This window comes from Melampsora larici-populina, assembly GCF_000204055.1.
Source record: "Melampsora larici-populina 98AG31 unplaced genomic scaffold MELLAscaffold_58, whole genome shotgun sequence".
Taxonomy (NCBI): Eukaryota; Fungi; Basidiomycota; class Pucciniomycetes; order Pucciniales; family Melampsoraceae; genus Melampsora; species Melampsora laricis-populina.
The window spans coordinates 391,027-405,271 of NW_006768822.1; the positions used below are offsets into that span (position 1 = coordinate 391,027).

The 14,245-nt window shown below is 42.8% G+C and overlaps 1 protein-coding gene across 1 annotated transcript; it reads right to left on the reverse strand.

Annotated features, from left to right (window-relative positions):
• Positions 1-1,841: 1,841 nt before the first annotated feature.
• On the reverse strand, positions 1,842-2,740 carry MELLADRAFT_124239 (uncharacterized protein; the record flags this gene model as incomplete). The annotated part of the gene is made up of 5 exons (XM_007416240.1): positions 1,842-1,870; positions 1,973-2,032; positions 2,214-2,327; positions 2,410-2,493; positions 2,596-2,740. 5 exons carry the CDS (start codon positions 2,738-2,740, stop codon positions 1,842-1,844), a joined length of 432 nt encoding a protein of 143 aa, XP_007416302.1.
• Positions 2,741-14,245: the final 11,505 nt, after the last annotated feature.

Below are 14,245 nucleotides of genomic sequence, written 5' to 3' on the forward strand. Positions count from 1 at the left end.
GTTATTCTCTCTCTGTGCTTCCGAGGATTGGGAAATGGAACAATTCGATATATGTACTGCTTTCCTCAACGGAAAGAACAAAATGCCTGTTTACACAAGACAAGTTCAAGGTTTTTATAACTCAAAGTTTCCTAAGAAAGTCTGGCTACTCAAACAATCCATCTACGGAACGAAACAAGCTCACCGAGAATTCAATGCCGACCTTGATGAAAAACTTCGAAGCATCGGTTTTATTCCCTACAAAGACGACAACTCCCTCTTTACTTTTCGAAGAGGTAATGAAATCATCCACATCCCTATGTTTGTTGACGACGGTCTAGTATTTTCGAATTCAAAATCCCTGATCAAAGAAACTAGAGAAAAACTAGAAAACTTATACAAGCTAGTGTGGACCACTGAACCTACCTTACACCTTGGAATCAAGATCACGCGAGACAGAAAGAATCGTACAATTCATTTATCTCAAGAACATTATCTGAAGAACGTTCTTGATCGTTTCGAAATGACACACTGCAATACTACATCTACTCCTCTCCCAAACTCCGTTGAATTATCTCCTGGTACCAGCGAAGAAATCTTAGATGCAGCTCACCTACCCTATCAGCAAGCCATTGGCTGTCTCAACTGGGCCGCTGTCCACACTCGACCGGATATTCAATATGCCGTATCAACGTTAGCTCGTTATTCATCTAAATACACATACAGACATTGGCAAGCTGTAAAACATCTTTTCAGATACGTTCAAGGAACTTTAGAACGTGGTATATTATTCAAGAAGCACAACACACCATCAACCGAACTTCGTGCCTACGCTGATGCCAATTATGCAGCCTGTACCAAAACTCGCAGATCAACAACTGGTTATGTATTCACGTTAGGCGGATCTCTAGTCAGCTGGAAAAGTCGTCGCCAACCCACTGTAGCTCTATCTACCACAGAAGCAGAGTATATGGCACTTGGAGATTGTGCTAAACACTGCTTATGGTTTCTTAGAATGATATCTCACCTGACTCAAACCCCCATTCCAACATCTCCAATATCTCTCCCTCCGCTAAGTATTTTTAACGATAACAATGGAGCAATATTTCTCTCTCAAGAATCGGCTACAAACAGTCGATCAAAGCACATAGACATTAGGCATCACTTCATTCGCGATTTAATTTCCTCACATCAAATATCTACTCATATGATCGATACAAAGTTAATGCCAGCTGATTTCCTCACAAAGAATGCTCCGAAAGAAATGCTCAATCGATGTCGGTTCTTAATTGGTAATGTAGATACCAACGAACTCCATCTTATATCTACGAACTCACTTCCTATCCCTACAAAAGTATCGAGCAAGGGGGGATGTTGATACTCTCAATAGTGTATCACAAAATACTCGACACTTATCCTCAGTCTCAGCACTCAGTCTTCTTGTGATCAGAATCACATGCTGAGTTTTTCTTTTGTTCATCTTGTAAGAATCAGTTTTCCTGATCCTTTGCCTCAGCTCAGAACTCTTGTATATAATATATCTATTCTTGTGATTCATTTCATTCCTATTTGACACAGATAAGAAATTAATATCATTATTAGATCCACATTATATGCTTTCGCTCTTCGGAGTATTCCCTTCGTGACACTTTCATCCTCGCATCTCTTCGCATTCAAGTGACAGCTCTGGATCAGCTGTTCACGCTTGTGTCACACGACGTTTTACATCTATATAATGGCCAAAAGATTTGATCAGACAAGAGTCATAACAATTGTTTAAATTCAAGCAAAAACACCATGGACAGCTAATGATGATGTTCACCCTGCAGGGTCAAGCTGGCTAGTAATATGAATGCAAGGTTTCATTTGGTACACAAATCTTCCGGACATTCTAGATGACATAGGTTTGAACATTTGTCAAGTTCAAACCATAAAACGGGCCAGTTAGTGATAGATGAATATCCCAGACATGAGTCCTAAAAGTTATACTTACGTTGGTTCTTGTTAAGACTCTTGCAATAGTACGAGACCGGCGTGGCAGATTGTCTGCAATCTATTGTTCTCAAGATTCAGGGATTGACCAAAATTGAATACGTCAGTAAATCGGATTCTAAGATTCTGGTGTTGGAATTTGTAAGGAAGCTTCAACAAGACGTTCCATTGCACCTCCAGACTTCTCGGAAAGGTGTACACAGTCAAAGTATCCATGAGGTAGAACATGCAAAGTGACTAACGGTAATCTCTGCCGCCTGTCCCTGGGATTGGAGCCCATCTGAATTCGAGGTCACAAGCCCATAGGTCCCCACCGTTCATTTGTTCTCCCTGTGAGTTGATGCAGTCCTTAGCCGCTGGGCAATGATTTATCAAACCAAAAAGTAAGTGGTCGCTCTGAACTGTCCATCGATTGAAAACAAACAAATTCTCTCCTACAAGGTTTTAGCCCATCATTCCTTCCACACCATGTGCAACTCCAGGGGACGCTGCCTACACCATGGGGAGGTCTCACTTCACAGGCTTTGAGTATGAAAATGACGTTTAAAATTCTTGGTCAGTTCACACTATCCCGAGAAACAAAAGATGGATGATTGATAGAGTGAAGGGAGATATCTGACTGACTCCATCCTTTCCGATAGCCTTTGTAATTCCAACCGTAGTTGCATTCTAGAGCATTGGCATCTACGAAAATATGTGACCCAAGATCTCCGGCGAGTAGGAAAACAAGCAGAAGATGAAAGACTGGGATTGATGGCTTCCAAGACATACTTCACAGGACAAGCTGTTTCACCAGTCGTTGAGCTATTAAACTTTCAAAGGGCTGTCTGAACTTGAACTTAAGAGCGAAGAAGCAGAAAATTGTTATGAAGAGCCCTCAAATTTAATGAGAGAAGACGGGGTTTGTAATTAGTTATATTCCGTTAGCAAAGTATCCTTTATATAGCCATCACATTTCAATGTCGATATCTCACTGTTCCGTCTCAAGCCTCGTCTATGAGAAGCAGTCAGGCTATAACTTTTGCCAAGGGTTTTCTGCCAGCCACTCTTTGTTGAGAAACAGCCATGGGGTTTTCACTTGATGCTAGACATAATACATTTGTGCTTGATATTCGATATTCAGAATTTGATCACTGAGATGTTTCCAGGAAATCTCCACAAACGAGATAGGATTCAATTCACAACCTTGTGTTGATGGTAAGGCGCACTGAGAAAGTCGCCAGCTCGGCAGGTGAGATTCTCAACACATCCTTGGACCTAGGCTCATATGTCCTATGATCCTTTTGCCACCTCACCTCATGGTACATATCGGTGTTCATGATCTTTATTCGGCCCTCTCTGGGACAAGGACCCCAGAATCCTGAAGCAGCTGTGGTGATCTTATAAAGGCGTTTGGGAGAGCCAAACGGATCAAGGTCAGTTAGAAAAGAATAAAATAAAAATAAGAGAAAGATGTATTCTTATCTTCTTATATATAAAACAACAAACCCAATATTAGGAGTATTCAAAACTTGGCAGGATGTTTGAAAGAAGCCTGCTCTGCAATGTGCATTTGTCTGACCGCATCTTGCATCTAAAATGACGTCAGGTCGTGACGCCCAATGAAGGCGTGCCCACTGGGATTCTCAAGGGAGTGTAAGACTATGGACATACATACCTCTGTGCACAGCAGGGACATTCGTGATCCATAAGACACACAGTTGATCAGAGGAATAAACAGTTTGGGAACAGGCCAATTACTTGATGCGTCTTAATAATTCAGATGAGGAGAAATGAAAGATCACAAGTTTGTAACAAATGATACTATTATGATGATATGGTGATGTGAGGCTAGTGGATTTTGATTTGAATCAAGTTCAATGAGTCACATCTCCCCTTACCCCAAGCCAAGAGGTTTGACTAAACAATAATCATCACGGTTCTTGGTAACAACTTCTTCAAGCATCACCATTATGGACATGTAATGATGATATTCATCTGCAGGGTAAACCAGGATAGTAATGATTGTAACCTCTCATAAGGAACACAAATTCCGCGGACATTCTAGATGTCATAGGAAGAAACACCCAGTTAGTGATGAGTGATTATCAGATGCTTGACCTCGCACAAGTCCTAGAAGTTATACTTACGTTGGTTCTTGTTGTGACTCATGCAGTAGTACGTTTCCGGCGTGGCAGATTGTCTGCAAACTTTTTTTTTCAAGAATCAAAAGTTAACCAAGATTCAATACATTGTCATTGATACATAGAGCTCCCGTGTTTGAATTTGCAAGAAAGCTTCAAGACGGTCCACTAGATTTGATGCACTGAAGAACCGATGTATGGAGTGAAAAGCTGAAACATGCAAAATGACTTACCGTAATTTCTGCCGTGTGACCCAGTGACTTGACTCAGTGTAAACTCGAGATCGCAAGCCCACAGCTGACCCCCGTTCATTGGAGTTCCTTCTCCGTTGATGCAATTGTTACCAGCTGTGCGATAGCCCATTGAACCAAAACATAAGCGGTCCCTCTACATTGCCCATTGATTAAAATCAAGACAAAATCTTTCTTACAAGGTTTGAGATTATCATTTCTTCCGCACCACTTGCAACTCCACATGAAGAAAGAGTTCTTCTGCAAACTTAACCCGTCCCTCTCCCTCGCAAAACACTCGGGCTCGAGAGAGGGACTTTGTTATGACCTGTCACGCGTGTTACATGTAGAGTTCATACTAGTCTTGTCTCCCGTTGTGCATATTGCTTTTCCTCACTTAGCAATCTACTATATTCACGAGACCACCCTTAAAGCTTCTCTTGCATCTCCCTCTCGAAGCTACAACATATTGCTAAGTCTCATCAAAAGAGATCCAAGAGAAGAATCACCGAAAGTAAGAAGAAATCAAAACGAACGATTAAGAAGAAAGTTAAAAGAAGTTAAGAAGAAAGATTTTCAAAGTTAATAAAGTTAAATTAAAGTATAAACTTAATCTGCACTCCGCAAGCAAAGTTAGAAGAAAGTTGATTACTCAGTATTACCACAGAAGTAACATTTAAAGAAGATAACTTATACCCCGCATAATCTCGAACACCACTGCATCCTTCCAAAACGCCAAACTTTAAGCTTCCCTCTAACTCAACGGACTCGGAGTCATCGGAAAAAGAATTCTACGAGACAGAAGAGACCGCAATGAATCCAGAACACGAACAGCCCTCTATGGCCGAGATTTTACGGCAAATGAGAGAATTAAACACTCAATTCTTAGAGGTCAAAGCAAGCTTAGCTGAAGAATCGCAGAAACGAGAAGAAGCTGAGAGAAGAAGTGACGAAGCAGAACAACGACTACGTCAATTTGAAACAACCCGCACTACCTCCACTCAACTACCTCACAGCTCCGCCCCGATCGCTCAGACCTCTGTTCCGCAAACGATTAGTCAAATAAAGCCTCCTAAGATCGCCACTCCGAATAAATATGATGGTACTAAAGGACAGAAAGCCGAAGTTTATGTTAATCAGGTCTGCTTATATATGCAAATGAATGCTGCTGCATTTGTGAACGAACAAGCTCAAGTTGCGTTCGCGTTATCTTACCTTGATGGGAAAGCCAGTATTTGGAGCCAAAATTTTACCGATCAACTACTCGACCAAGATAAAATGAAACAAGTTACTTGGAAAAAATTCATTGAATCATTTAAAGCAACGTTCTTTGACTCTGAAAGATTGGCTAAAGCAGAAAAAGAAATGAGGGTGTTAACTCAAACAAAGGCAGTGGTAGATTATTGGATTAAGTTTTCGGAATTAGCGTTGATAGTTAAATGGCCTGAGAATGTATTACTATCTCAATTTAAGCAAGGATTAAAGAAAGAAATCACGGTGCATATGGTACGGGACGAATTCAAGGAAGTTGAAGAAATGGCAAAGTTAGCTATTAAACTTGATAATGAAATTAATAAAAGAGACTCCAACACGCACCACCCAATTGTTTCGACCAACACAACTTCAACCTCAACCACTATTACTGATCCAGATGCAATGGATTGTTCGGCTTATCGTGTTAACATATCAAATGAGGAGTATAACAAGAGAGGAGCAATGGGAATGTGTTATAGTTGTGGTAAAGATGATCATTTTATTAGAGACTGTCCAACTAGAAAAAGACGTGGAGGTAGAGGAGGTTGGAGAGGTAGAGGAGGATATGGAGGTTATGGGAAATTCAAAAGTAAAGTTGCTGAAGTGGATGGTGTCAAGGAAGAAGAGAAGGACGATGGAAGAGCTGAAGCCTCAAAAAATGGAGGCGCTCGGGAGTGCTAGTGGTGCCACACTCGAGCGGTAATTACTTAACTGAAGATTGTAGTAGCTTAAATTCACTTGAAATAAAAGATACGCGAATCATTGATTTTGTTACTATTTTCGAAGTTAAGAGTGCCACCCCCATTGTTGCGAGAGCCTTAGTAGACAGCGGTGCTACACATGAAGCAATGAGCCACCGGTTTGTCTCTGCCAACAAGTTCAAGACGGACCCATTACCTCAAACCAGAAGTGTAACTGGTTTTAGTGGTCACGAGTCAAGAATCACCCATACTGTTGACCTCTGTGTCAACTCCATTGAATCAACACCAACCACCTTCATAATCACTGAATTGCGCGACAAGTACGACATAATTCTTGGAATGCCTTGGATACGACAAAATTTTGAAAAGATTGATTGGAAGAACGGTCAACTCAAGGAAAATCATTCACTCATTGCAGTTGTAGAATCAACTTCGTCAAGACCGGACAAAGCCTCGAGGAACCACAAGGAGGAGCCTATGAGGCATGCTAGGAATCTTGACGAGGGGGTGGAGCCTGAAAACTCATTAACACCCCCGCAATGTGCGTATATTTCTAATTATTCAAATGACGAAAAAGAAGCAGCTAGCAAGCCATTACATCATGTAGAAAACTTAACACACACGAATTCGAACGAACACATTCAACTGCCGGAACAAGAGAAACGAAATGAAACTGCAGCTGACCGTAAGGCAGCTTTGTTGGTGCCGAAAAACCCCTTGGAGGACCACGAAAGACGGGATCCTACGAGGCAAGCTAGGCACCATGACAAGGGGGTTGAATTCAAGTTGAGTTCGTCACAGCCCCCGCAGAGTACGTGTAAACATTCTTCAATCTCAAATGTGAATGAACATGCTGGCAAGCGTTTTTCTTTTCAACCACAGCATGCTATCCAACGACTCAACTCAAGCCTAAATCGTCAAAACAAAGTGATGGATCAACTACGAACTTTACAACAACCGACAAAATCAATGATTGATGTAATGAAAACGTCATGGAACCTGTCTGCGAAGATAGCAGCAGATCAAGTGAAGGACTCACCTACTAAGAACGCGGCTGAACTCGTACCCGAATGCTATCACGACTATTTACCTATGTTCGAAAAGAGCAATTCTGACGTTTTACCACCTCATCGCCCATATGATTTCAGAGTTGATTTGATACCTGGAGCATCGCCACAAGCAGGAAAAGTTATTCCTTTATCACCGAAAGAAACTGAAGTGCTTAATGAGATGCTTGAAAAAGGACTGAAAAATGGAACAATTCGCCGTACAACTTCTCCTTGGGCAGCTCCTGTCTTATTTACCGGCAAGAAAGACGGAAATTTACGACCCTGTTTTGATTACAGACGACTCAATGCCGTAACTGTAAAGAACAAATACCCCCTTCCACTGACAATGGAACTAATAGATAGCCTACTAAATGCAGATGAATTCACGAGTTTAGATATGAGGAATGGGTATAATAATCTAAGGGTCAGGGAAGGCGACGAAGCAAAACTAGCATTTATATGTAAATCTGGCCAATTTGAACCGCGAACAATGCCCTTTGGACCAACGGGAGCGCCTGGATTTTTTCAGTACTTCATTCAAGATATACTGAAAGCTCATATAGGCCGAAATGTGGCTGCGTATCAGGATGACATATTAATCTACACCGGTCCAGGAGTTAATCATCAAGAGGTCGTGAAAGAAGTTTTGGAAATATTAAGACGTCAAAATGTATGGTTAAAACCTGAAAAATGTAAATTCTCAAAGAAAGAAATTTCGTATTTAGGATTAATCATCTCAAAGAATCAAATTAGGATGGATGAAAGCAAAGTCAAAGCAGTAAAAGACTGGCCAACCCCAAAAAATTTATCTGAAGTACAGACCTTTTTGGGATTTGCAAATTTTTACAGAAGATTCATTGATCAGTTCTCAAAGATCGCACGACCACTGCACGAGCTGTCACAAAAGAATGTTGCGTTTGAATGGAATGAACAACGTCAGAGAGCATTCGAAACACTCAAGACTGCGTTCACCACCGCCCCGGTATTGAAAATTGCGGATCCATACAAAGCTTTTGTATTGGAATGTGATTGCTCTGACTATGCGCTAGGAGCGGTACTTTCTCAAGTGTCTGATGATGACAATGAACTACATCCTATTGCATACTTATCAAGATCTCTAATTCAGGCAGAGCGGAACTATGAAATATTCGACAAGGAATTATTGGCAGTAGTAGCATCTTTCAAAGAATGGCGACAGTATCTCGAGGGGAATCCAAACCGCCTCAATGTTATTGTGTATAGTGATCATAAGAATTTACAATCCTTGATGACAACCAAAGAACTGACACGGCGGCAAGCAAGGTGGGCCGAAATTCTTGGCAGCTTTGATTTTGAAATTAGATTTCGACCAGGTAGACAATCCACCAAGCCAGATGCGTTATCTCGGAGACCGGATTTAGTCCCAGCTGAAGGAACAAAGCTCACATTTGGACAGCTACTAAAACCCGAAAATTTGCCTGCTGATGCATTTATTGATGAATTAGAGATTATTGATAAATGGTTTGAAGAAGAAGAATTGCTGGAACAAGATGAAGAGAACAACAGTGAAGAAGAAGATAACAATCAAATGCTTATGACCGACAGAGAAATATTACAAATTATAAAGATGAAGAGCAAGTCCGACCCGAAAATCAATGAGATGATTAGGCTTTGTGCTGAAATGCCAATGTCAAAGCATATCAAGGACTATCAAACTATTGATGGCATTTTATATTTCAAAAACAAGGCTGTTATTCCGTCTGACACTGATTTGAAATTACACATCCTTCGTTCTAGACACGATAGCAGATTAGCAGGTCATCCGGGGAGAATGCGAACGTTAGCACTGGTAAAGCGCGCATATCACTGGCCGTCAATGAAAGCATTCATCAACAAATACGTGGACGGATGTGGATCATGTCAACGCGTAAAATCTAGGACCGAAAAGCCATTTGGAAGTCTCCAACCTTTACCTATCCCGGAAGGACCATGGCTCGACATTTGCTACGACCTAATCACGGACTTACCCAAATCTGGAGGTTATGACAGTATCCTAACTGTTGTTGACAGACTCACAAAGATGGCGCACTTTGTTGCATGTAGGAAGAGCATGAAATCCGAAGAGCTTGCTGATTTAATGATCAAGGAAGTTTGGAGGTTGCACGGCACTCCACGAACGGTAACATCTGATCGAGGAAATATCTTTATATCACGTATCACTAAAGATTTCCACAGAAGACTAGGCATCAAGACCCAATCCTCAACGGCGTATCATCCCCAAACAGATGGCCAATCAGAAATTACGAACAAAGTGGTTGAATTATATATCAGGCACTTCACCGCATACAAGCAAGATGACTGGCTGACGTTATTACCATTTGCTGAATTTTCGTATAACAACAGTGAACACTTGGCGATAGGCGTGTCCCCGTTCAAAGCTAATTATGGATTCAATGTCAACTTCACCGATGTTCCGTCCAGTGAACAATGTTTACCGCTGGTGGAACAAAGAATTGATCAAATCAAAAATGTTCAACGTGAATTAAAAGATGCAATGGGCCTAACTCAAGAATTAATGAAGATGCAACATGATAGCAAAGTTCGAGATACGCCTAATTGGAAGAAAGGAGACAAGGTCTGGCTCAACAACAAGCACCTATCAACAACACGGCCCACAGCTAAGTTTGCCCATAGATGGGTAGGACCATTTGTTATTTCAGCGCGTGTGTCTAAAAATGCTTACAAGATTGTGTTACCTAAATCTATGAGTAAGGTACACCCTGTTTTTCACGTCAACCTATTAAGAAAATTCGAAGAAAGCAAGATACCAGGACATCACAAAATGCCGCCACCACCAATAGTTATGAATAATGAAGATGAATTTGAAATTAATGAAATACTTGATAAGAGAAAAAGAGGAAGAAAATTAGAGTATTTAATTAACTGGAAGGGATATGGTGAAGAACATGATTCATGGGAACCAGAAGAAGGTCTCAAGAATGCAAAACAATTAATGAATGATTTTAATAGAAAGTATCCAGATGCTGAAGTTAGATACAAAAGGACGAGGAGAAAGAAGTGAGGGTATGGCTTTTTCCCACTGGGTTTTTTAATGCCACCCGGGGATAGATGCTGGCCTGCAAGAGGAGGTAGAGACATAAAAGGGGGAGTGGTGTTATGACCTGTCACGCGTGTTACATGTAGAGTTCATACTAGTCTTGTCTCCCGTTGTGCATATTGCTTTTCCTCACTTAGCAATCTACTATATTCACGAGACCACCCTTAAAGCTTCTCTTGCATCTCCCTCTCGAAGCTACAACAGACTTACGGCTAATGTCCAAATTTAAGCGTGAGACCTGACGGGGTATTTGGCCCAAAACACTCTCTCATTATAAACACTTTTATCCCCTTTATCAACTCATCTACGCCAAAAATAAAAAATATGCGCTGAGATGAGGCCGACAACCTCGTCCAGTCTCCTCCTCAAAAGAGTGATTTGCCGAGGAAAGATCCTCAGAAAACCTTCGGGGCTGAAATTTCGCCTTCCATCAGGGCCGTACAGGACTGCGGCGACCAAAAATCCACTTTATTGGGCAAAACCCAGAAGCTAGGGTGATCGAACTGTTGTTTGGCCACCCTAGCTCCTTGAGAGTGAAACTCACAAAGGTCACTTCACCGTCCTCTTGTACCACCACAAATGTCTATCGTATACCACGTCATTCGCCCTATACCACATCAAACTTTGTCTACCAAATATCATACCGCCGAATATGCTACGTAGGAGTCAAAGCAGAACTCAGAGTCAGCTGTTCTCCAACAATCAGATCACCCAAGAAATTCAAAGACCACGATTGAAAGCCTTGTTTCAAAACGTTAGCGAAGGAATCCAAGCGTGTTTAGTTGAAGAACTCTTTAAGAAGATCTATGGCTACCCTGCTCGCCCAAAACAAATCGAGAGCGTCATCAATCTCATCAACGGCCGCACGACGTTTTTACTTGCCGGCACAGGCTTTGGAAAGAGTCGAACACCTGAACTCTTGTATCACATCAATACCGCAACCGCTCAAACCTCCGCTACCCAGAGCGGAGGATGCGCACCGCGCTCCGAGGAGAGGAAAGTCCTGAGCGGAGCATATCGCTCCGCTCAGAGCCAGGGCTCGAGTCTCTTTTTTATGGTTTTTTTAGACTTTTCAGGTCTTTCGTAGTGATGAGCGCCGCACACTGGTGTTGCACTACGCACACCAAAGTAAGAAAAAAAATAAAAAAGAGCGATATTGTGCGTAGTGAGATTGAGCGCAGCACTGCGCTCCGCTCCCAAAATAGGTCGAAAACCTGAGCGGAGCGTAGCGGTTGCGGTGTTGATCACATGTATGAGGACGAGGATTCCCCCATTGTGTTGAGCATGAACCCCTTGGATTCACTGGGAGATGATCAAGTTAGTCGTTGAGTGATATTAGATATTACCATATTACTCAAATTGCTATTTACGCAAACTCAATTGATAGGTTTTGGAAAAATTGCATGTCAGCCTCAAGGCTGTCAATATGACCGGAGGGACGTGCACACAAGAGCGATGCAAAGCTATATTGAGGGGTGAATACACTTTCATTTATGTCGTGAGTGGTCTGTTTGATTTTTGAGGTGCTGGCTTGATTGGATAGTGCTGATTCAAGATGAGTTGTTCCAATATGTTTGATGCAGAGCCCCGAGGTGGCCTTGACCAACACAACATTCTCAAAGATGTTCCTTGATCGACGCTTTCAATCGTGTCTGATTCTGAAGGTTGTGGACGAAGCCCACATGATATATATGTGGGGGCTGGTTAAGAGCGGACAAGCCAAAAAACTGTCCAGCTTTGCGAGAATCCAGGACACCGGAGTTTTTCGACCGAGCTATGGAGATCTGGCTTGACGATTTCTAGCAACTGACAAGGTGCCTCTCCTTCTTATGTCGGCAACATGCACACCTCAGGCCATCCAAGCCATCCTGACTAACCTCAAGATCGACCCTCAAGATATCCATATGGCACAAGCTGAACTGACCAGGCCTGAACTACGCTTCATCCAAAGGACATTCAAAAGGCCTATGAAATCCGCCTTGAAAGGCGTCTTCACGCACCACACGCTTGTATCACATGACGAAATACCACCGACACTCATTTATGCAGGAACTCAGAATGCTACACTTGATTTTCTACGCATGATCAACTCGGCGCGAGGCCAGCCGACAGAAGCGAACAACGGTCTATCGTCTTTTGCTCGCCGTTATCATGCGACTACAGGAGCCAGAGCAAAGGTCTCCGCAGTTGAAGCGTACGTAGCAGGTGCCCTGGCGGTAATGTGCTGCACGCTGGCGCTCGGTCTTGGTCAGAATTGGCACCGCGTGCGACGTGTAATTGTGGTAGGTCGTCACGACCCATGTAACTGTAAGGAGTACATGTGACATGTAGGCATGGGATTATACATTATGGGATTAGTTGGGGAACTCCTTACCTTTCATTCTCAATGCCCGGCTTCGAAAGATCCTCACTCCTCAGAGAGCCAACTGGGTGACCTTTCGGAGCTAGGTGAGATTCTCTTATTTCTCTCTTATCTCTTTCTCTCTGTTGTGTTGTTAGATGGTTGCTGACTCCTCAGAGAGCCAACTGGGTGACCTTTCGGAGCTAGATCGTAATTAAACCGAAGTTCCAAGTCCATCGCTCTCGTGAGAAGTCGTGCCGGACTAGTTTCCGGACTCCTCAGTGAAGGTTCTAATTGAACCTTACACTTTTTTTGACTTGTTCACTTTGAACATAATAATCAAAACTCAAATCATCTATAACAACACACTTTCACAATTTTTTTCGTTCTATTTTTATCCTTTTTTCCGTCATTCTGCAACATCTGCCACCTGTCAATCTGTCAATCTGCCACCAACCTATATCGGTCGATCGAACCTTGTAAATTTGGTTTGACTTCAGTCCAGTCAACAACCAGCACACCTGTCCAACTGTGGACTATCCGGATGATCGGCGGCGCTTCTTTGAAACCTGAGAATTTCCTTGACGACCCCGACGCGTTGCTTCGAGAAGCTCGGAAAGCAAAACAAAAACAGAAAGAATATGTGGAATCACCGCCAGCACCAGCTCCACCAAGGTATTCCTGGAGACCTGAAGCATCAGTATCGGGTTCTCCAGCGCCGACAGACCGTATTCTATACCCGTCAAGTCATCGACCCAGCCCTGCTACAGTTTCTCCAGTTCATTTTTCACCGCCAACTATCTCACCTTCGGCATCGGAAAGAACCGTAATAGACGCACATTTCAAAAAACTTTTCGGACAACAACAGCTCACGGAGACCCCTCACCCACCCGGTCATTTCTCTACCGAGACTCCTGATTCTAAACCTCCCAACGTAACTTTATCAGCACCAACATTGACATGCGTATCGTCGAACACCATGTCAAACAATCAAGAGACGATTGAAGCTTTACGACAACAAGTCGAGAGCCTCAAGCTGCAAAATGAATCTCTGGCCCAAACTCGACAGGAGACTTTAGTCCTGCAAAAACTAGTACGGGAACTCATGGCGGAAAAAGCAGCCGCTACAACCAACAGCGATCTTCGACTTGAAGACAATCAAGAGACGGCGGGCCCATCAACTAGTACCACGCATCCCTTTGCGAAGTATACACGTCAAACGCCGGATTCGCCCTCACCCTTGCCTCGCGATCAAACCAGACAAGGTCAGACCACCGCGAACTCAGCAGTGACCGTCAATCCCATGACAACACCTGGAAACAATCTGTCTGCGGAGCTCGGGGGTGAAGCGCGAGAATCCCAGGAACGAGATGCTGGTCAAGTCAATCAAGATGCTCAGCAGTCGACGCCGATTATACCACCTCATATGGCATACCCGCCGACTACACCTTTGTCACCACAAGCTGCAGCCGCCATGTA